This window comes from Dermochelys coriacea, chromosome 4, assembly GCF_009764565.3.
Source record: "Dermochelys coriacea isolate rDerCor1 chromosome 4, rDerCor1.pri.v4, whole genome shotgun sequence".
Lineage (NCBI taxonomy): Eukaryota > Metazoa > Chordata > Testudines > Dermochelyidae > Dermochelys > Dermochelys coriacea.
The window spans coordinates 110,152,441-110,175,007 of record NC_050071.1 but is presented as its reverse complement, the minus strand read 5'-3'; the positions used below and the strand labels follow the sequence as shown (position 1 = coordinate 110,175,007).

The following is a 22,567-nucleotide window of genomic DNA, read 5'->3' as shown; positions in this document are numbered from 1 at the left end:
GGCTCAGAGTATTTCATAAAGGCTGTATTTCACCTCCAAATGCATTTTACCTTATTGAAGCATTTAGTATTTGATAGGTATTAAATTTAACAGTCTTTATTCTGGGGATTCCCCCAAGTAAGTGGACCAGGAATGCTTCTGGTCTGTGATCATCTGTGATCTGCTAGGCAGAGGTGAAGCAGGGGGTAATAGCTTATTGTTGCCCAAGGTCTTTCTGCCAGCTCATCAAATGTACTATTGCCCAATTTCCCAGCCAGAGGATGATCTACTGCATTTACTACCATCTAGGAGGAAAGAAGATTAGGGTTCAAGAGTGGCATAGTTGTCTGAGAATTAAGTAGTGGAGAATCTTGAGGTCTTACACAGGAAAGGAGAATTAGTGGTTGAGGCAAAGAGGGCATAGCCCATCTCTTATACACTTTGACCCCCACAGTAGTATTTTAAAGAGGGCATTTAAATCTCTCCTGAAATCCTTCAGTTCTCTCTTTAAGACTGCCCTCTGCCATTACGTCTATAAAACACACATCAGTGACTAGTCAGTTGGCATGCTATGACCACTGCTTCTTATGATAATCAGAATAATCTGACTCTGATGCTGTGCTCCCCCCAGCCTGTTTGTTGCATCCACCTATGGTCTCATCTTGTACTTAGAGTGGAAGAACTTTTTGATATGTGCATGTACAACACATAGCACAATTGGTTCCTGTTTGGGACCTGTAGGTTTAATAATAATTACTAACCTATAAAATATTAAGAGCCATCAATAGATGCTGTATTCCACTGCGTTTGTTTCTGCGAAATGAATGTGGAAGACGACAAACAGGTTTCAACTTTTGTTTTTCTTTGCAACAGACTATTTTGCAATATCTAAGTGTTATGCCATAGTGTAACCTGGTATCTCTTCAGCACTTTCATTCCAGAAATAAGAAATCCACTTAATTCTTTCCAACCATTTCTTCTCTCCAGATAATAGGTCTGTTTTTGATCATGAGGATTAAGGGTGTCAGAGGGAGGCTATAACAGACGTCACAGCTGTACTTCAGCATCTATTGGCTCTTTTTTATTAGAAGATTATCATTCCACCTGGTAAAAACATGAAGCAATCTGAAATATACTTTTGCATCCGCTTCCCTTACCTCGAATATATTTGATGATTCATTGCTGTACTGATTGGTAATGATTTCTGATTGGTCGCTGTACCACTTGAGTCCACCCAGAAAACCGTCTGCATCCAAGTCATTCACATCTAGTTCAGAGAGGTCAAGTTCTGGGAGATCTGGGCAAAGAGGCTGGTCTTCACCAACCAGAGCAGCACACTGCAGGGAGAAGTACAGAAACACACACTTTCATTAATCACCAGAATATGTTAACCATAACTGCATGGATGAGAATTAAGCCTTGATTAAGTCACTCACTTCTACAGAGCAGGTCACTAGAGTTTATCTCGTTTTTAGAAAGACACACTGAGTGTTAGATTGTGAGTAGCCTGCACAGGTGAGCAAAGTGATCACTACTATCCTTTTTCTTATGCGCCCTGGAGAGTCTAGCATCTGCAGCATTAGAAATCCAAACAAGGACTGCCAAGACATGGCTCTATCTCTTTTCTGTCCCAGCCAGCAGAAAGGAATCAGCACGGGTGGGAGTGCATGGGTAACCAACTGGTCAGTGTGTTTTATGCATCTTCCTCTATGCCCAAACCACAGAAGATGTGAGTCTGTTACAGCTGCAAGCTATACAGGCAAGATCTGCACCTCAAGCTGTAGAGGTTCATGCTTTCAGCTCTATATGGCCTTGGTTTAATCCCTTGGGTCAGTCAAGATGTTGACTGCCACATGTATTGCACCCCGTTGAAGGATACAGCAGTAGGTGCTACTTTGTTCACTTCCCAAAGCTCCTGGAGACACTGTGCCTGCCTGCCACAGGCCATGCACGTCTATACCCATCTACCAAAGGCTCTGGCTTATCAGCACCCTCAGGAACTGCACAGATTTTAACAACCTGGTTCTAAAATACTGTCCTCATAGTAAGCAAATCATGAAGTGTACCTCATGCCCCTGCCAAGTGCTATAGCAGTCATGGTTAGTTTATGGAGTCTTCCAACCTGTGGCTGTGCTGGTTGTACGTGCGTACACTGCTGTATCTAAGAGATTTACGGTCTGTAAGCAGCAGCTATATCAGAAGCACCAAGAGGGAGTTTTCCTCTGGACTGTCCAGTCAGCACAATGCTACACTTGTCTGAGCCTCCTGTCATTGCTGGGGAAATTCATCGTAAGGGGAGGGGACTAAAGTGTGTGGACCTTCTTCACTAGTGTGAATGTCGTCCTCTGCATACCTTAGAAATAGAGTACAGATCAGTAGAATATCAATTTCATTAATATAAACCCAGAATATTTTCTTTAGTATATCAGGATCAGTCATTTTAGGTATCAACTGAGGTAAATAAAAATACACACTTTCATACAATGCTTCTACCGTAGCACAGAAACTTTAATTCAAAAATACCACCTGAACTGTTTTTTCATTATTAACAGAAACCAGGAAATACACAATTGAAATCCACACCTTCAGCGATAACCAATGCAGTAGCTCCTTTCACTGCTGCCCCATATACATCATTGGAAAGGAAGCTGGAGAGTTCTTCTGTACAGAGGCTACTGGCAGTTACAGCAATTAAGTGGTTAAAAGCCATAACAAAGCCAGTTGAGAATGGGTTTTCACCATTGCCTTTGATTGTTTCTAGCTTTATCAGTTTGTGTTAATGGTAAGGATGGACCAAACAGAAAATCCAGACCTCCAGTTAGCTGATTGGGCAATTTGAATGATCTCCTAAGTTCAACTTTGAATGAAGTCAATCCCAGAAGTACCACCATCTAAAAGGGTAGGTTTGTAGGGCAATAACTTTACCATGCCCACTGATGTGGATGACTCACTATTTGTTATGCTGCTCTTTATAATGCTCTTGATAATGCTGCCTTTTGCAGTGATATGAGAGAGCTGAAGTTACGTTTAAATGAAATAAATTTCATAGAGATTTTTGAGACACCTTAGAGACTAACAAATTTATTAGAGCATAAGCTTTCGTGAGCTACAGCTCACTTCATCGGATGCATTTGGTTTTTTCCACCAAATGCATCCAATGAAGTGAGCTGTAGCTCACGAAAGCTTATGCTCTAATAAATTTGTTAGTCTCTAAGGTGCCACAAGTACTCCTTTTCTTTTTGCGAATACAGACTAATACGGCTGCTACTCTGAAACCTGTCATAGAGATTTTTGTAGCTGGGAATCTTTGCAAGTCTGCATTGCATGGGCTATAAGCAGCAGCATAATGGTGAGCAACATTCTGGGAACCAGGAACAGAGACAGTAGACTCAGTCCAGCTGGTAAAGGCTATAATTTACCATGCAACTTCCCAGGGCCGGCTCTAGGATTTTTGCCACCCCAAGCAAAAAAATTTTTAGCCAACCTCCCACTTTTTTTTCATGCCCTCCCCTGCGCCCGACTCCGCCCTTTCCCAATCCCTTCCCCACATTCCAGGCCCCGCCTCCTCCCCCAGACATGCCACATTTCCCCCCCCCCATTGCTTCCTGCGGCTCCCCCCCCGCAATCCCCTGCTCTAGCTCACCTTCACTCCGCCTGCTCCCCTGAACAAGCTGCTGCTCCACATCTCCCCCCTCCATCTCAGGTAAGGGAGAGGTAGCACATTCAGGGGAGCAGGCAGAGCGGATGTGAGCGAGGGTGGGGGAGGGAGCGCAGGAGGGAACGGGGGTAGAGGAACTGCTCCCCGCTCCAGCTCACTTCTGCTCCACCACTACCGCCTCCCCTGAGCGCGCCGCTGCTCGGCTTCTCCTCCCTCCCAGGCTTGCCACATGAAGCAGCAAGCCTGGGAGAAAGGAAGGGAGGGGGGAGAAGCAGTGCGGCGCGCTCAGGGGAGCAGGCAGAAGCGGAGTAGAGGCGAGCTGGGGTATATTTCTAGAGGTGGCATGGCCAGCGCCGGAATGCCGCCCCTAGAAATATGCCGCCCCAAGCACCTGCTTGTTTTGCTGGTGCCTAGAGCCGGCCCTGCAACTTCCACTAGTCTACCAGGATACTACAAGACAATTATACAAATAGGCCAAGGGGCAAAGGAACTTAGGGATTGCAAAGGGAGCCTTTGAAATATCAGTTGCTTTGCTTCCTGTTATTTAAGAGAGCTTGGAACTTCAACAGGCCAAGGCCTTGCTTAGGTGAAATTTTGTACAATGAAATTTACTTCTTTTTATTTTGGCCACAGAAAAACTGCAAAGAAAAAGAAATTAAAAAGCTTCCCCATTTTCTAGCGCTGACATAACCTTCCAGCAGCAATCTTATAATGCCAAGATGACCTTTTTTTGATGCACAGATGAAATCTGTGATCTCATTAAAGGATAATCTAGTTTTTGACTGAAAAGGTAGATTCTCAGCATCATTCCCAGGTTTGTGTTGTGGAGGTCACTGACTTAAAACTGATGCCGTAGACTTCTAAAGTATCCTGCTGATCTGTTACTACTTTCGTTTGTAAAAATAGCTTCACTCTGTGCATCACCTACTTAAACATCTTAGGGCTGTAGTAATATGCATTTTGAAAGTCCTGCAATGGGCATTTTAAGCAATATAAACAGCTGTGTAAAAAATATCCATTGCAGCTTTCATTTGTCTATAATGACGGCAATGTCACTTAAAAAATTTAACAGCTGAAATGAAGTACACATGCTCTTGCCAATGTTGACATGATAATAAAATCAATGTTTCTGAATATGGCATTATGCTTCTAATCTGAGACACATTAGTAGCAAGTGTTCCTGTTATTAATTTATATTTGGCTTTTGGATGATGTCAGGTTTAACACTCCAAGTCCTATAATTGTCCTCATCTGACATGTTGATATTTACTCTTTGCCTTTACATCTGTAACAGGTGTGCCTGCATTGCCATAACACATTTCACTGTCTTTTCACAGGTATGACAGTTATTTCACAACTATATCCCTAATTTTATAATAAGATTTAAGAGGATAGAGTAGTCGCTAAACACAAAAGGTTAATTATTGTGTATTATTTCACCCCAACAGACTTCCTTTCTTTGTTAGGGAGCAAACAATAAATTACCTTAACTGCACTGATGATAATGAATCATTATAATTAAGTATAATTCTTCATTAACCTTTTAGACATCTTTATGCCTTTGAAGGTAAATTAAAAAAAAAAGACTGGACTTGTACCACATTAATTATATTAATGTAAAAATAATCTTTTAGTTTTAACAAGTTTGTTGAAACAGCAAGGGAATGAACCCAGTAAGGAATGACAGACTTGACAGAATGTGTGCCATGCAGATTCTCTCTATCAGTCTTTGCAACCTGACTGTATATCACCTTCATGAAACAGTGAAACACTGGGGATTCTGATCAGCTATAGTGACGCAGGCCTTTATTAAGCAACATGCTAGCCTGTCATTATGTGCAAGAGGGTATAATGCATTTTAAGTGGACAACAAACATTAACAATTCAAAATATGAAAGCTGCCTACAGTACCTGCTGCTTGCAATACTGTAGATCATAAAGGTGATCCCCAGAGCCAAAGCAGCATGCAGCCACTACTATGTCGCTATACAAAGTAAAATGCAAGAGCCAGTTGGTAAAAATCTACCAACAGCTAATCCATCCGCCACACAATTAATATTAAGATCAACCCTTTTTTCCTCTCTGAAAAAAATGATTGCTATAAATGATCTATTCCATTACTAGCTTGAAATTACTGCAGGAACTCTGATGATTACAATAAATCTTCAATATTTCCATATAAGCTGGTTCCTCAATCAAATTCTAGCAGCATTAAAATAATACATGGATGGAAAAATGAAGCTACAGCAGCTGAGACCCACGCTATAAGCCAGACAACAACCCACAGGACACTCCAGCTACTCAGAAACAATTAGAACTTTGGAGCCAGAAAGTCATCCACTTACAGCCTCGACTCATAATAGCTACAAGACATATGAATTATCCATATCTATTCTATTTTACCAAGAAATCAAAACAAGATAAGAGCAATTACAATATGCAAACAGAAATCAGTGGATACAATGGCATGCTGCAAATATTGAAAACACGACAAAAAGAGTTAAGAATCCGATGCATACCTTAATAGATAGGAAAAATGTAATTGTACAAACAGAGAACACCAGCACATTTTCACTATAGATGTGTATCTCTGCACCATATATGCATCTTATTTAAAAGATGTCTAAGGGGAGCATTTTAAGTACTTATTCCAAACTTGTCGTCAGGGGGTCAGTTCCTTTGAGAAGGTTTGTCTTTTGGATTCCTCTCAACCGGGTCCAAAGAAAGTTTCCTTTGCTTCACAAGTTGCCAGAACTTTCAGATAATGCTCCATTTTGCCGAATGCAAATATGCAGAAATCCTCAAACCTCACATTATACTCCAGAGATTACCAGGGAATTGCTTGCTTTTTTCCTTTTTGAACTGTAGCCAGCAGAAGCTGTGGATTTGATGTATTGCCATCTATTTTTATAGAAGCAGCAGCAGCAGCTCACATAGTCCCGCATAAACTCTATTCTCATGGTTCATCCTGTTGTCTCTGCTGTACAGTAGGATTTAACTATTTGCTGAACTACTTGGATTAACTGAGAACCTTGTCCTATGGAACATTTTAACTGCAATACTATAATCCAGTTCAATAATCAGAAGTAAAGTAACATCTATTTCCTGTACCCTGTTTTAAAGGAATTTAAAACAATAAAGCAACAACATCATATTCATCTTTCTCAGTTTGTGTGTGTCAATTCTGCAAGTGATAAATGAGAAAAATCCTGAACAGAGCATAGCAAAAAACAAAACCAAACAAAAATCAAAATATGAAACCACTGATTAATTTTAACTTTTTAAAAAAAGTTTTAATCTAATTATAAATAGACGTGGCATTTTTCCAACCAGGCCACTAAATGCCACTGGAAAGACTTCAGACACTGATTCATATCAATATCTTAGAGCATAAATATTGCATATGACTGGAAAGCGAGCCAAAGGCACATGAAAATAGTTTCCAACTGCAGGAGATACTGATGACAGCAGCTAAGCTTTGATTTGCTCAAGGCATCATAAAGTAACCTTAAATTAGCAAAGTTACTAGGGTTCACATACGATTCAGACTTCTTTCCAACATACGATATCTAATATACTTTTATAATTATTCCATTTAAAAAAATTACCTCCAGAAGGGTTGCACACAAGACAATTCTCACACTGTTCATAATGCAAAGCTCACCTCTATATCACTCCAGACAGAGTCCTGGTTGCACATGTCCCACGCCATCCAGCTCCTGAATGACAGCAGTATAGCTTTTAAACGACAATCCACAGTCTCACACAGAGCATACACTCATGCAGGCAACTCGACCCTTACTGAGAGTGAACTGAAGGCACCTGTCTTACTACTGTTCCCAGTCACATGACAAAGCTATTTAAAAAGTAGGCTGGGCTGTCACTCACCCAGCCTTCTTGTGCTGCTGCTAAAACTAGTGACGTCACTAGTCAGAGGCAGACCTAGGCTTAAGTGAAGTAAATCTTTTTAAAAACCACTCAGACCTTTGAGTCTTCAGCACCACACTGTGATTAAAATCAGATTTTAATGCCACACCCCCCTAAATTGTGCTGTTGCCATATAACTAAAATCCCCTACAATCTTTTTTTAATTTATTTTTTTTCCAAAACAAACAACAGACAAAGCTGTATTTATTACAAAGACAAAAGTGAAGTAACTCTCATATGAGTTAAAACATGTATTTTTTGAATACGTTGATTCTAAGTGGGCTACTTAGGGTTGGCTAACTAGTGCTGTTTAGTTTGGAAATGCTATTAGAGAGGTGTGTAAAAAGTTACTGCATGATTAATTTTTACTAGTCATTTTATACCTAGTGGAGTATTTTTTTGATCTTCTGATCAATAACTACTGGAGCTAATTTTTTTTTTTTACAAGCAAAGACATCTACACAGATTGTATCTCACAGTGATGCTGCAAACATCAATGCAAACATATTACTTTACTTATTTAGCATCTGCTACAAATAAGGGGCCTGATCCTGCTCCCACTGAAATATAGATTTCTTTTTTCAGCTCTTCTCTATAATCATTTCCATTTCTCATGCAGCCATCCTGGAAAACAATGTTATTAAATACAACTGTTGTAGTCCTGTCCATAACTGCTCAGATTCCTGTCTCCATTTTCATATAAGTAGTATTTCCTCAGGGTGCCTTAGGGTGCATTTTTGTATAAACACTGTATTCCAACCTCGCTGACCTGGGCTGTGCATTTTCTGTTTAAAAACAAGAATACTCTCGTTGTCATGTGAAAACACAACATGCTATTAAAAGAAGTGTTTCTTCTTTAAGCCTTTTACAGCTCTCTCCCTGAGACAATGGGAGCTGCTGCAGGTGCAACTGGTTTATGATGACACTACACACTGAATACATAACAAACTGAAGGTACCAAACATAACTGCAGAACATTTCCCACAACAGAAAAAAATAAAGGTCTTGTTTAACCATCTCCACCTGCCTTTTCATTTTTAAAAAAGTTGTGTCTTTGTCTCTTTTTAATTAGCTGTATTCAAAAGTCTAGTTTGCAAAATATAAGTGCTAGATATGAGTCATGCTGTCCTGCTAGTTATACTCACAAAACCATAATTGGTCATTCTCCTTGCTATGAAATATTCATTTTCATTGTTAAGTTATTTGCAAACTTGATTATTCTAAATGCTAAATGAATGTAGTTATTATCAAGCTACAGAGATTTTGCTGAGAGAGAAGACAAAAAGATGCTGCAGGAGGTTATTTTTCAGATACTAAATGCATTCCAAAAATTGTAACAAGTCACAGGAAAACACTTGGCTTATTTGACAATTTATCATTGCCGGATTTGAAAAAAAGTACAGATTTCCCTGCTTGTGTTTAAATTGCAAATCACATCACACTGTCATATTTTCATCAAACATGAATGACAAAAAGTGACATTGTTTCTACTTTACTTAATTAAAAAAACCCACAACAAAATACCCTGTGACTATAGAAAGCCTTTTCCTACAAATGATTAAATTAACGGTATTACTTGGCTCTCACCATGAAAAAAACCTAATTTCCTTCCCAATTATATGCTGATTTAATGATAAAACTGCAGTAAATTATTAAGATCTGGGGCAAAGGTCATTACCTCTACCCTCAGAACAGTCAACTGTGAAATAATGTTGGGCACCCGACTGACTGAAGTGGAGTAGATTCTTATTAATTATTATCAGTGGATCCATGCTTGGTGGAATATTCTCCTTCAATACCTACTTATAATTGTGTTCATTGACTGTACAAAATCCATCATTTTTTTTAAGTTCCATTCACACTTTTTATAGGAATGTATTTACACTAGAACATTTTATATTGCTGTTTTGGATATTTTGACCTGCTCGTGTTGTTTCTATTTTCTACAATTCCACCTCACTACGTTTGCTTCAAATTAGCAAGTTAACTGATAAATACAAACTGTAATGTTTGTGGTGATTTCATACTAGCTTTCGAGATGGGAGAACTTTCCTAGCCCATAATGGATAGTACCAGCAACAACTAATAATAGTATAGAGCTTTGCTAAAGGCCTGTACACACATTGGCTTGACCTATTCTTGCAGCAACAATTTTCCAGAATGGATGTCAAGGAATGTTCTGACCAAACTGTACTTGAAAACCATTCTTCCAGCATGATTCTAGATCACATGGTTTAAACAAGGGTTCTCAGTCTGTTAGGGAGAGGCTTACCTTTTAAAGACCTGTCTAGCTCAAATTTTACCATGAACTTGCCCATTAGATATCTTTTATCAATGTCCTTAAACGTGGTTTGTAACCAACCATATAGGTAATGCAAAACAAAGTTACAATAGTATATCCATGATAGAAAATAGTTTTGAAGTGATCATAAGCAATTGTGTAAACAGAGGACTTTAAATTATGGGATTAGATTCTCCTATTGTTCATGCAGAGCAAAGAGCGCTGGCAGAGCCACATCTGTCAAGGAAGCAGGCAATGGCCACAAACTGCCTTCCAACAGGTGGGTAGTTTATGGAGGCTACGCCAAAGTAAAAGATGGGTTCATATGATTGTGCAGTCTTTACACATGAATACGCAGCCTCTAATGGATGCTGACAGTAGAAATTAAAGCTACTTTCCCCCTGAGGAAACCTGGATTCTTACACCTCTCTGTGCTAGTTTCAGTGACTTTCACCCCTAATGCTTCGTAAATGCTAAAAGCTGAACAAATGTGTTTCCTAGGCAGTTACTGAGGACACACTCATTACAAGTAGACTTTTCAAACTAATTAGATTGCCCTACAGCATCATGTGAAACAAAAGATCTCCTCAGTCAGAGAGATTTTTATGATAAAGACTTCAGGCCTCCTTGGCACTGTTTTCCCCCCTCTCATGAGGCCAGCATTCTGTTGACTGCCATTTCTCTTCCAATGCTTCCCGAGCATGCCGTCTCCACTTCGCTGTGCTTACAAAATTCTGCCTTTTCTTCTATCAGGACCCTATCTCTAGTCCCGCAATCTTTTTCTGCACACATCATTCACTCGGTCTCTTTCTTCTAATATCCTTTTCTCATACCCATACCTTTTGTCCTTTTGGTCCCTTGAGCCCTCACCTCCTCTCTATGGTTCAAACTTTCCAAAGTGGCCACTGCTTTTAGTTTCCTTCATTTCTGGGTGCCCCTCTTGAAACATCGTAAGTTGTCTCCAGTTGCACATCTAAAAACTGAGGCATCCAAAATCTGAGTTGACTTTTGAGAAATTTGGCCCAACTTCCTTCACCTACACCACTGATCAACAGGGAACGTACTTACCTCCCCCCACACACAAGTACTGTATGTTGCTGATACTCAACAGATTTAGCTACTTTATCAGAGGAGAGGCTACAGTCTAATGATGAGCAAACCATTAGGTTTTACAAATCACAAACAACGTGTTAGATTCTCAGCAAGTTACAGTTTACAAACCACTTTTCATGGAATTTAAATTCATTTCCACTACCTCCCCCAGGAGTCAGACAACTTTTTTTTTATGTAAGATAAGCCTGTGCTTTGTATAAAGGACAGAAGAACACTGCTCAGAAGCTAAGTTAGCACAAATGGGTGTCCTCTATAAAGTATACATACCGTATTAATTTTTTATTAGAAATCTTCTCTCTACCCCTCTTCACTTTGCATTTGTTTATCACTCTTCCAGCCGTGTGCTGCATTTTTGTCCTGTTCGATTTTTTTCTTCTCTGTTCCTTTTTCCTATCAGTCTGCTCTAAGCAGAACCAGAACCCAATAACATCTTGAACCTGTGACGTTCCAGAGAGTCAAAAATGGGTAAAATATCTTTGTCTAACTCCAATACTGGTACAATGGCCTCAGTCCTCCACCACTGAAGATAATGGGAATTTGATCAAGATCGGGTCTAAAAACAGATACTTTCACATACTTTGAGCCCAACTATACAGCCCTTACTCACATTGATAAATACTTACAGACATGAGTAACCCCACTGCCCTGAAGATGAACAGTTACCAGATTAAGTGCTCATCAGTGAGAGTATGGGTTTCACAGTCATGGCCCTTTATGACTGAAAGTTTTGGGGAAGATTTTCAAAAGTGCCTAAATCCTATTGAAAGTTAGACTCCTAACTATCTTTGGCATTTCTGAAATCTCCCGTTAATAAACATTATGAAATTATTTATTAGTGAATATTATTAAAACAAGACAGGAGTAAGGGATTTGTCACCACCAAAAAATTGACTGTATAGAAATATGTTAGTTATAATAGGTTTTTCCTAACTTTTGGAACATGTTTTTCCAGAACCTATATTCACTATAAACAGCAAAAAAAAAAAAACAACCCAGTTTGTCAGCCTCGTTAAAAGTAGTACGACCAAAGTCTTTCATTCCAGTATCACTGTTTTAAAGAAAGATTAATCTCTAAAGAAATGTACCCATTTTCTTATATCACACCTGCGAGCTTGGAATTTTTCAGTTTAGGGAGGCTGAACCACATAAAGGAGTCAGTTTCCTATAGAAACCTTTATGAGGGGTTGAGAGCAGATTTCGGGGGGAAAACCAGGAAATTCCTGCTAGTAAGGAAGACGGACTCCAGTTTCAAAACTTGCTGCACATGAGCAGACTCTTATGCCTGAGCAGAGCTCCATTATAGTCAATAGTGCTCTATACCAGCACAGGAAACTGCCTGCATAGAGTCTGTTGCAGGACTGGGACCACAGATCGCTGTTGATACCTCTTTGTTACAGCAATGGGATGGGAATCACTGAGTTATTTTTCTCTTTTAAAAATCCATTTTTTTAAGTCCCTAGGACGCACGAGAGACTGACTGTGGGTACTAGGGGCAGGTGTCTTGCAAACTCTTCAATTGCATTCCCACTCAGTCTGGCCCCCAGTGTTCAAAAGCACTATTTCCATACAGCAGGCTGAACGTTTTACTGTTATTGTACTTTTCTGTGTGTGCAATTGCTCTTCTAATACAAAAAACAGCTAGGCAACAGTTCCAGAGGTGGGATTTCCAAAAGCACCTAAGGGATAAGACTGGTGCTCCTAAGTCTCATAAGTGCTTTGGAAAATCCCATCCAGATTCTCCTGGTTACATTTATTAGCATTAGTCGTAACTTAATTTCCCTTAAGCTCTTATAGTAACTTCTAGAAACTTCTTCCGTTGTTTATCATTAACAATGATCAATATTTCTCTGACTTGTTTGAGCAGGGCTTAAGTAGGATAAGCCCAGGATATAATATCATTTGGGGCATACTAGGTATCTTGGTGTAACCCTGGGGCAATTTTTTTAGGAGCTAAGACTGTTCTAACATTCTCATCTAAGGTTTCAGAGTAGCAGCCGTGTTAGTCTATATTCACAAAAAGAAAAGGAGTACTTGTGGCACCTTAGAGACTAACAAATTTATTTGAGCATAAGCTTTTGTGAAGTGAGCTGTAGCTCATGAAAGCTTATGCTCAAATAAATTTGTTAGTCTCTAAGGTGCCACAAGTACTCCTTTTCTATTCTCATCTAAAGTACTCTTAAGGTGTAAGGTGTATTAAGTGTTAAGCTGTTTTTGGCAGGGACTCTGACTCCCTCTGTATTTGTACAATGCTGGGTACACTGTTGGTGCTCGGTACTATAAATACTAACATATACGACTATTAACAATATTAAATCTATGTTTAGATGGGTTGCTCTCTAAGGCAAATTAATTCTGTACATTTCTAAAGGGGAGCATAACACCATTTTCATAGATATCACCTAAAGAGCCCCATATCCACCAACTCAGCCAAAAAATGGGCATCATTTTAAGTTTTGCATTATTGCACATTAAAGAGTCCCTGGTGTGCTCAGGGTGCATTTGAACTAGTCTATGAGGACTTGGTTAAACCTCTCTAACAAACCATTACAGGGTTATGCATTTTCTTTTCTCCTGAGATGACACATATTTGAATTGGACATGCTGCCATTTTCACTGATTCGACGTGACATATGTTCATATACAGCTGACATAACATTTGAGAAATGCTGCCTTCTACAGGTAGTACTTATAGCAGAGGTGGGCAAACTACGGCCTGCAGGACCATCCTGCCTGGCCCTTCAGCTCCCCGCCAGGGAGGTTAGCCCGCATCCCCTCCCCTGCTGTCCCCCCTCCTCCGCAGACACGCCGCCTCAAGGGCAGTGCTCTGGGCAGCAGGGCTGCGCCCTCCTACAGGGCAGTGCAGCAGCATGTCTGGCTCCAGCTGGGGGCTGCGGTGGCCAGACATGCTGCTCTGAGTGGCATGGTAAGGGGGCTGGGGCCTGGGTAAGGGGCAGGTGGTTCTGGGGGGGGGCAGTCAGGGGATGGGGAACAGGAGGGGGATTGGATAAGCATGGTGATCCTGGGGGGGGCCTGTTAGGGGGCGGGGGTGTGGATAGGGAGTCAGGGGATGGGAAACGGTGGGGTTGGATAGCGTGGGAGTTCTGGAGTGCATGTCAGGGGTCGGGGGTTGTGGATAGGGGACAGGAAGTAGGGGATGGGGTCTGGGGGGCACTTAGAGGCAGGAGTCCCTGGAGGGGGCGGTTAGGGGACAAGGAGCAGGGGGGTTGGATGGGTCAGGGGTTTTGAGGGGGGCAGTCAGGGGGTGGGAAGTGGGAGGGGGCGGATAGGGAGCAGAGGCCAGGCTGTTTGGGGAGGCACAGCTTTCCCAACTCGGCCCTCCATATAGTTTTGCAACCCTAATGTGGCCCTCAGGCCAAAAAGTTTGCCCACCCCGGACTTATAGGGAAGCATTATTGTAAAGGAAGCATACAGTTATGCAAATTTTTGTTTCCTTAAAAAAAATGTGTGTATGCAAAGGTAGTGCTTGCAAAGGATGAGTTTAAAAACCATGGAAATTGAGTCCTTGCTATATCTACAGGATGGGTGATAGCAAAGGAAGCTTCTTCATAACATTCCAAAGATGTACCTCAACTCTGACTTGTAAAGGACAACTCAGGCTCAGTAGCCATTCAATCCTTGACCATTCGGCTGACAGGAGTGCCAATTCGACTCAGTTTTGGAGATGATTTTGCAATGTGGTCCCTTGTTCATGGGGCTGGGATCTCCAAGCACAAACCAAAATGTTGGGAAGTTCCCATACCCTTTCCTACCAGCTCCACTTCAAAGCATTACTGTATCTAATGGGGGGGGGGGACATCACATAGCTTTCTAACTTTGTCTGTTCTGTAAAATGGCTGGGAAAATGGTTTCACTGGAGTGTACACAGCCCAGTACTGAAAAGAACACTAACCTTTAAATGCTCTAAAATCAAGTCTTGTTTTACACAAAATGGCTATAGTAAAGTCAACGTGAATGAAGCACCTTTGAATGAAGGAAGAGAGTGAAAGGCAGTGGACAGCTTTAGTGCCTCCTAGCAATTTTTTTTAATAAACTAGAGATGACAGACAACCTTAGCGACACATCTCTCATGTTCAAATAAAAACTTCCTCAGACAGAGCTCTGTGGAACTGAGTCAGCCTTTTTTCTTGGGCCTCGCTCTTGGCATTTTTTATATTAAAACAAAGTATAAGGTGGAAATAATTCTAAATGGTAGTCATTTGACCTAATTGTTGTAATATGGGGCATAGTTATGGTTTTTATGAGCACAAAGGAAAATACAATATACAAAAACAATGGGAATTAAAAATCTGATTTTGCACCATATAAAGGGCCAGGTTGTGCCTGACTTCTGAGTAAACAAGTATGGGGAAGGCCAGCGTGTGGAAAGAGTAGAAGAAGTTTATCTCATTCAGCAGCGGGCACCAGCTTAGGCCACATCTACATTACCTGCCGAATCGATTCCCGATCGCTCTACTGTCGACTCCGGAACTCATCAGAGCGAGAGGCAGAAGCGGAGTCAACGGGGGAGTGGTGGCTGTCGATCCCGCGCCACGAGGACACGAAGTAAGTGATTCTAAGTCGATTTAAGATACGTCGATTTCAGCTACGCTATTCTCGTAGCTGAAGTTGCGTATCTTAGATCGACCTCTCCCCCGCCCAGTGTAGACCAGGCCTTAGTCTCTGAATGACCATAAGTACAGAGAATGGTCTTTCCTCATGCTCCTGCAGGTGTAAGATACATCAAAAAGGGCAGAGATCAGCCAGGAAGAGGCAGAGTCAAGGCACTGTCTACTCTCTGCATGGGCCAACAGATCCTTACTTAGGAACAGTGCCTCCTGGAGGAGCAGCTTCACATGAACCCTTACCCAGAGTTATTCCTGCCAGCCATAACTGAGCCCAAATGTTATTTTTAGCCATAACTCTCCATGCATTACAGTTTGCAATATGTAAACTATAACATGTGCTGGATGAATCTTTAAAAGTTTCCAGGTGTCCAGCTGATAGCATTTGAAAGTCTAGGTATTCTTTTGAACCTTATTCTTTGATCAGCACAATTAATCTGAATGGCCAAATGTGCAAGACCCAAATCATTCAGATCATTTCATTGACCTTCAGGTGAGCATGCCAACTTTTGGGTCTTTACTCAAACCAAATGAAAACTCCAAACCTTCTGTGGTTCACCCACCTCTAGTGAGGCTTGGTTCACTATTTTGGCATGTCTACCTTAAAACCAGGGCCAAAGGACAGTATAGAGAAATGAAATACAATGGGAGGAAAGTTGCCCACACATTTTCAATGCTCTAAAAGATGTGATTCAAGTTCAGGTCAATTTTTTTTTTTTGGTTTCTACTTTATCCAAACCATGTGTCCAGACATTTGTGGGTGAAAGTGATGTGCAGTAAGTTGAAAAGAGGCAGTTAGAGGGGCCATGTTGAAAACTGTTACCATAGGTTTGCTTCAAAACCCACTGAAGTAAAGGGGAGTCTTTCCATTGACTTCAGTGGGCTTTGGATCAGGCCCTATCACTGGAGATGGAAATAAGAGAATTCAGAGCAGAAACGCTTCCAAAAAACTCTTCCTTATTTCATTTTGATGTGGATAAACCTCCTGTATCCCAGAGCTTTCTCCTTGAATGAAATGGGATGGTAGCAAATAACTGGTATTGCATTAGCCTTTACTACCCCATCTGGGAACTTTTTTGGTCCTACCAAGTTTAGTATTGTTATAATGTCCTCTTTCCTCAGGCACATAACACCGACTATGTCCATAATAGGTTAATGTCTGCTATTTGTTTCATAAATATGTAGACCTATCCTGAAAGCTCTTCTGTATGTCTGCTCTTTCATCATTTCAATGTCAAAATCATGAGCCATAAGGGAGACCCAGTTAAAGTTCAAATCTATGTCAGGCAACAAGTAAAATGAATTTGCTGGTCTCATGCTTGTTCCTAGTGAAGATCTTCCCCACTATAAAGCTCCCTGGCAAGTTGACACAATTGTGCAATATTTGCATTCTCAGCTTAATAGAACTCCACATCTGGAACAGCAGATCAGGACTGAGATGCATGAGCAGAAGCAATGCCTGCACCAAACCCTTGACATGGCTGTAGCATCAGTCTTTCATGCATATTCACAGATTTACCCTTCCTCTCCCACCAGAAAAGAACCAACCACGCAGCCAAAAATAGGAAGCTGCTTAATTTGAAGTTTATTTTAATTTATGAATTGCAAGTAGATCTTGCAAAAAAAAGGTAAGCAAACCAAAACCAGAGAGCACTTCATCATAATATTATTACCAATTTATTAAACCAAAACTGCATACAATGGAGAAATGACTAAGAAGCATCCCCAAGGGTTTTGTGAAGGTATATCTCCAGCTGTTTCATTCTCATATGCAACCCTGTTTACAAAGAAATGGAAAAACATTTGTGCTCCAGCTCAAGATAATATTACATTTTTTGCAGATTTTCTTTTAAAGCTGAATGGGAGTGTACAAAACCAACCACAGACATATACTTTAGGGATAGAGTGCTGACAGTTTTAGAATAGGGTGAGGTTAATCCGAGCCCCGCACAGTGCTATAAATCGTAGCATAGCTGGCAATTCCTGCCCAATATACATGTTCAATTTTGTTTCCCATGAAAGGGATGCAGGTACTAAATAACAACATGTTTGATTTTCATTTAGCCATTTTAATGATAGGGGATATTAACCAGTACAGATAATTTATCTTCAGATTTATTTTATACCTGAGAAAATGCCTTACCAATTTTTTTTAAAAAGTCATTTACACAAGGGAATAAATCTTCCCAAACAGTAAGTGGGAAAGTCATATTTCTTTAATTTTGCTAAAGTCTAAAAATGCTCATCTAACAGTGAAATAGACAGTAAAGGTATTTTAATCAAGGATATAAAAGGTTCTCTTCTAAATAAAAGGTGCAGCTTTACTTCAAAAAATCTCATCTGATTTAGAGAGCAGTATCTTTTATACATTTTGTTCAAAATCTCTGATAAACCAGGAGAGAGACATGTAATTTTTACATCACCCTCATTTTTAGATCAGTCCCAATGCTAAAAATAGACAGAACCTAACCTTTCAAATATCTGTACTGCTGCATACCAGAAACGCAAGCTTTCTGTGCTTCTTATGGCTTTCAGTGCCTTGTGCTGTGCTTGTCTTCTCTATTACATTATCCCACGTTGCATATTGCGCCAAAGCACGACAGGAGTTGCTAGCTGCGATGTGCAGTGCATTGCAATATGTGGACTAAGGACGAGCAGCAAGATCATTTAAAGCAGTATTTCCTCTTTGTTGTGCTGTTTGAGTTCACAGCATAAAGGACACTGTGGCAAAACTGAACATGAGAGCTTAAGATATGAAAATGAAGCTGTGCTGGCTGATCCCAGAGTTCTGCTTAGGAAAGCCCTGCTCTGTATTTTGCAATACACCAACTTTTTTAAAGTATAAAAAGGAGAGAGGAAAGAAGAAAGGATGTATTCAAATCATTACTGTTTTATTGTTTACTTTGCTTTAGATCCATTTCTAAATATTTAATAATGGGACTTCTCAAACAGCACATTTAACATTGACTTACTATTTGGTGAGGAACTAATACATGGCAGAGCACACAACTATTACCTTACATTTTGTTTTGTGTATAATAACTGTGCTTGGCTTTAGCAGAAAGGATCAAATTTATCCCTGGTGTAATTCCAATGACTGGAGTGTCCATGGAATTGAAAAGTCAATGGAATTTAAGTTGATGGAGTTATACTAGGGATAAATCTGGCCCAGTTTTTGTAGACTCTTATTTCCATTTTACATTCTTCACTGTCTCTTACACTACAAGTATAGTTTCATCTTCATTACTGCTCTCTGTTTATCAGGTTTTCATGCCAGACCATTACTTATTATGGGGTAAGTCAGTGAAGTAATATCTCAGTTTGTACCTGGTGCCTTTTAGTTTTTCTGTGAATTTTGCTTACAGGAAATCAAAATAAACTTTGTGCTGGTAGTTACCTGCATATTCCTTTGGTGGAACTAGCAAAAACAAGATCTGAAGGCCTTGTTTTTCTTTGTTTACTGTCCTACTCTTCTGCACTGATTCTCTGAGTCAAAAGTTTATCAAGATTTTTAACAGATCAAAAATGAACAAAATAATGTAAATGGATCATAAATATGCAAACAAAGAAGCAATGGACTCCAATTAGCTTTCAAAGAGTTTGGATGGAGAATGTCTTAACTGTTCGCAAAGAGGCAAGAACAGAAAACAAAGCCATAGAAATAAAAACTATTCAATAAAAAATCGATTTCATTATCACCACCTATACAACTTAATTTTCTTGGCATCCATATCCCTAATTCAGGTTTGTGATAGATTGTACAATCACTTTTTAATTAAGCCCTACTGCGCTTTGTATTAAGAAAAACGCAGTAAACACTATGGCATAATATGTCTACCAAAATATTTAGTGCTTATCCTTTGCATTTTGGAATTTAAAAGTTGTTCTCTTAGGAGGTGGTATCAGTATTTAACAACATTTTTGACAGCAAGTGTATGAAACAAAAGCTTCATGTTTAATCTAAGAATGTCAAAACTGAAACCCTTTAAAATAATTGCTTTCTGAATATATGGTACTTTCATTGCATTATTTTATTATTACCCAGCTTTCAACATCTTAAGATGCAAAACTTGTTCCATCTCTTACATACTGATGAGATACGAAGAAACATGATGTTAGAAAGTGACATTTGACCAATACACTTGAATGGCATATAAAAATGGAGGTCATCATGTTACAAAAGAGACTTAACAAGAAGCTGTAGAAGACTGGAAACTTCCTGAGATGATGATATTTTTTTCTCAGTTCTCATTTGGTATATCATACTCTGCTATGTGTGGTGGGGCAGATCCTGAAGGAGAATAACAGCTTTTCTTCCAGTAGAGTATTCGCACTTTTCAGAGGGCAACATTCACTTTAATTACTAAAATGTACCCGCCTTCTTCTTCCAAGGAAGAAAAGACTGTTGTTGCATATATAATGTGGCTTTAGTTTTTAATGCCAGAAATGAATCAGTAAACATAGTTACATTATGGTATACTATTTCTTATGCTGTACCCATAGTAGCCAAATTAATCTCAAGGCACTGCTGGCATTAATTCAATCTGAAGCTTGTACTGTGGATTTCACATAGGTGCCTTCATCCTATTCTTCTTCTCAAGGAATAAAATGTTAATATATGGCAATATATTTATTTCTGGTTCAGTTCAAGTTGAGGAGTGCAGTACTTTGCAAAAACCTAATTAATATCAATCATATATTACAGCACTGAGGGGTTTAGTATACAAGAGAATTCTGCGATAACATATGGGAATGGAATAGATGATACAGGAGCTCCTTTCCAGCCCTAACTTCTGTGCTCTAGGAGATGACAAAGAGAACCACAGGCTAGTCATCCTTCTATCAGGGCTGAATTAGGGCAATTTGGGGCTATAAATTCATATTTTCAAGCATTTCTTGATAGCCATGACAACTAGATACATACTTCTAAAAATGAAAGTGGAGATTTTTGTCTCATCATGTGATCCCAAGAGCCCATCCCTAGGCATTGGCCCATAGCAAGGGATTTTCAAAAGTGCTTACCACTTAGGATAATAAGTCCCATTGATTTTAAAGAGCATTTTTGCTTCTTAGTGATTTGGGTGTTTTTGAAAATTCCACCTATAGGCCTCATTCCGTCCTTCTACTAATGCACATGACCCTTCTGCCAAAGCAATAGGACCAGATTGTGTCACATTTACACACATTGAGTAGTATCCGATGCAGCAAGCAGTCCCAACAAAATCACTGAGGCAACCCCATCATGACTAAGAGTAGGAGAATGTAGCCCATAAGGATGAAATTGCTGACTCCTATACAAATTCTGACAATTAGGCCATATGTAGCTGTTCTGAGTGAAAAGAAGGTCACTCCCCAATTGTGGGATGGGCCACTTGGCTGCAGTAGACTACAGCTGAATATTGTCTGGAGTTCTTCTGTGTTCGCTGTGTGAGGGTTCATGTATCCACAGGTCCACTGGCCTTTCACCCAGCCCACCTCAAGTTTGGCCTGAGTCAGCACAGGGTCCACTTCTCTAGTGCACAATAGGTTCAAAAGTTCTCCACGTGAAACTGCTTCACTCAACTTGTTGTGTAGATGTGCACCAGTGATTCTGTGGCACAGAGAACCTTGGATGACCCTCTGCCAGTGTCTCCCCAAGGGCCAGATTTTGCAGTCACTGTGCATACAAAACTCCCATTGATTACAGGTTATGTCTTTATAAGAAAACATTACAACTCTTAGGGCCAAATTTTGTAGTCAGATGTTCCCATTTGACTCCCATTGCCTTGAGTGAGAGCCGAATGGTGAATCCAAGGGCATAATATAGTCCTTCATTTTCACCAATTGCTACTGAATAAGAATTCCCAGAACTGCTCAAAAACTTGCTAGTTCAAGCTTGAGTCCCTGTTACTATTTCAGACTCTTCTCTTCTTCCACAAATTAGATACTTTGCTGGCTTCAAAAAGCGAGATGGAAAATACATCCCCAAATATGCACACTTCTGATCATTCCAAAGGGGAAACAACACCAAGTAGCTTAAAATGCTTGTTAGTGAAAGTCTTTTCCATATCATGCAAATAGCAGACAAAAATATCTTCTAGGCAATTGATATACATACAAATATTGGTTATTTTAAACAGTAATTTGTTATTGAGGACATTTCACTGCAAAGATAATATTCCAATTCCTCAAGATTTGCATGGAAAAGGAGTTGGAGAGCACATGATCAGTCATTTAACTAGTACGTAAATGCATCTATCATAAGATCACACGGCTTTCAAGTGAGTTCAAACACATATTTAATGCATAAAGGTATGATGAAGAAACTAGTCTACTCACAGGTCTCAAAGCCCAATCTCAATCAGATATGGGCTTGGTGTAAATATGTATAGTATCATGTGCTTTCCAACAGCCTTATGTCTCCATGGAGCAGTCTGACATAAGCAAGAGAGACAGGTGGTTCCCTTTCCAACTGACGGGAGAAAAAGGAGTTAAAGGCACTGTATAAATATAGAAGCAATTTTCTTTCACATTCTGCCTATGGTTTTTGTCCTTTAATGACACTTTATTGCATGACCAATTCTCATAACATCCTTGCTACAAATCACTGAGTGTATGTAAACTGGCTTCATGTCCCCAGATATTTATAACCGTAATGTAATGGAAATTGTTAGAGTTTGGCAGCATTGGTTTTGGAGTACTGACAATTTTTCCCTTTTGGTTTGCTAAGAAAGGATTCCCAAGTAGCCATGAAACCCCAGTTTCCTTGCCTTAAATATAGCCCTTTCATATGGTAGCTCACTGTTACTAATAACTCCCAAAGGAATGACAAACAACAGTCAAGTCATGGTGCGATCACATGCATAGAGCAGGTCACAACTGATTTTATCCAGTTTGACTTTGAAAGCTATAATGGTATGAGATGTGCTAAACCCCGCACACTTACAGTTGTTTGCTTTTGAACTTTGCATTATCGGAATAAGAGCATACTGCAACCTGTGTATAAAA

General features: G+C 39.9%; 1 protein-coding gene across 2 annotated transcripts in view; it reads right to left on the bottom strand.

Moving 5' to 3' along the window:
* Positions 1-22,567, bottom strand: part of PPARGC1A (PPARG coactivator 1 alpha) — a 507,763-nt gene that overhangs the window by 74,870 nt on the left and 410,326 nt on the right. Inside the window, exons 1-2 of one of the 2 annotated variants that reach the window (XM_038401088.2) lie at positions 7,302-7,467; positions 1,137-1,316 (exon numbers count right to left, since the gene is read on the bottom strand). In XM_038401088.2, coding sequence (XP_038257016.1) covers positions 1,137-1,316; positions 7,302-7,349 — 228 coding nt within the window. In that variant the 5' untranslated portion in view covers positions 7,350-7,467. Of the gene's footprint in view, positions 1-1,136; positions 1,317-7,301; positions 7,468-22,567 lie in introns of those variants that run through there. The other variant, XM_038401087.2, reaches the window with a different exon arrangement.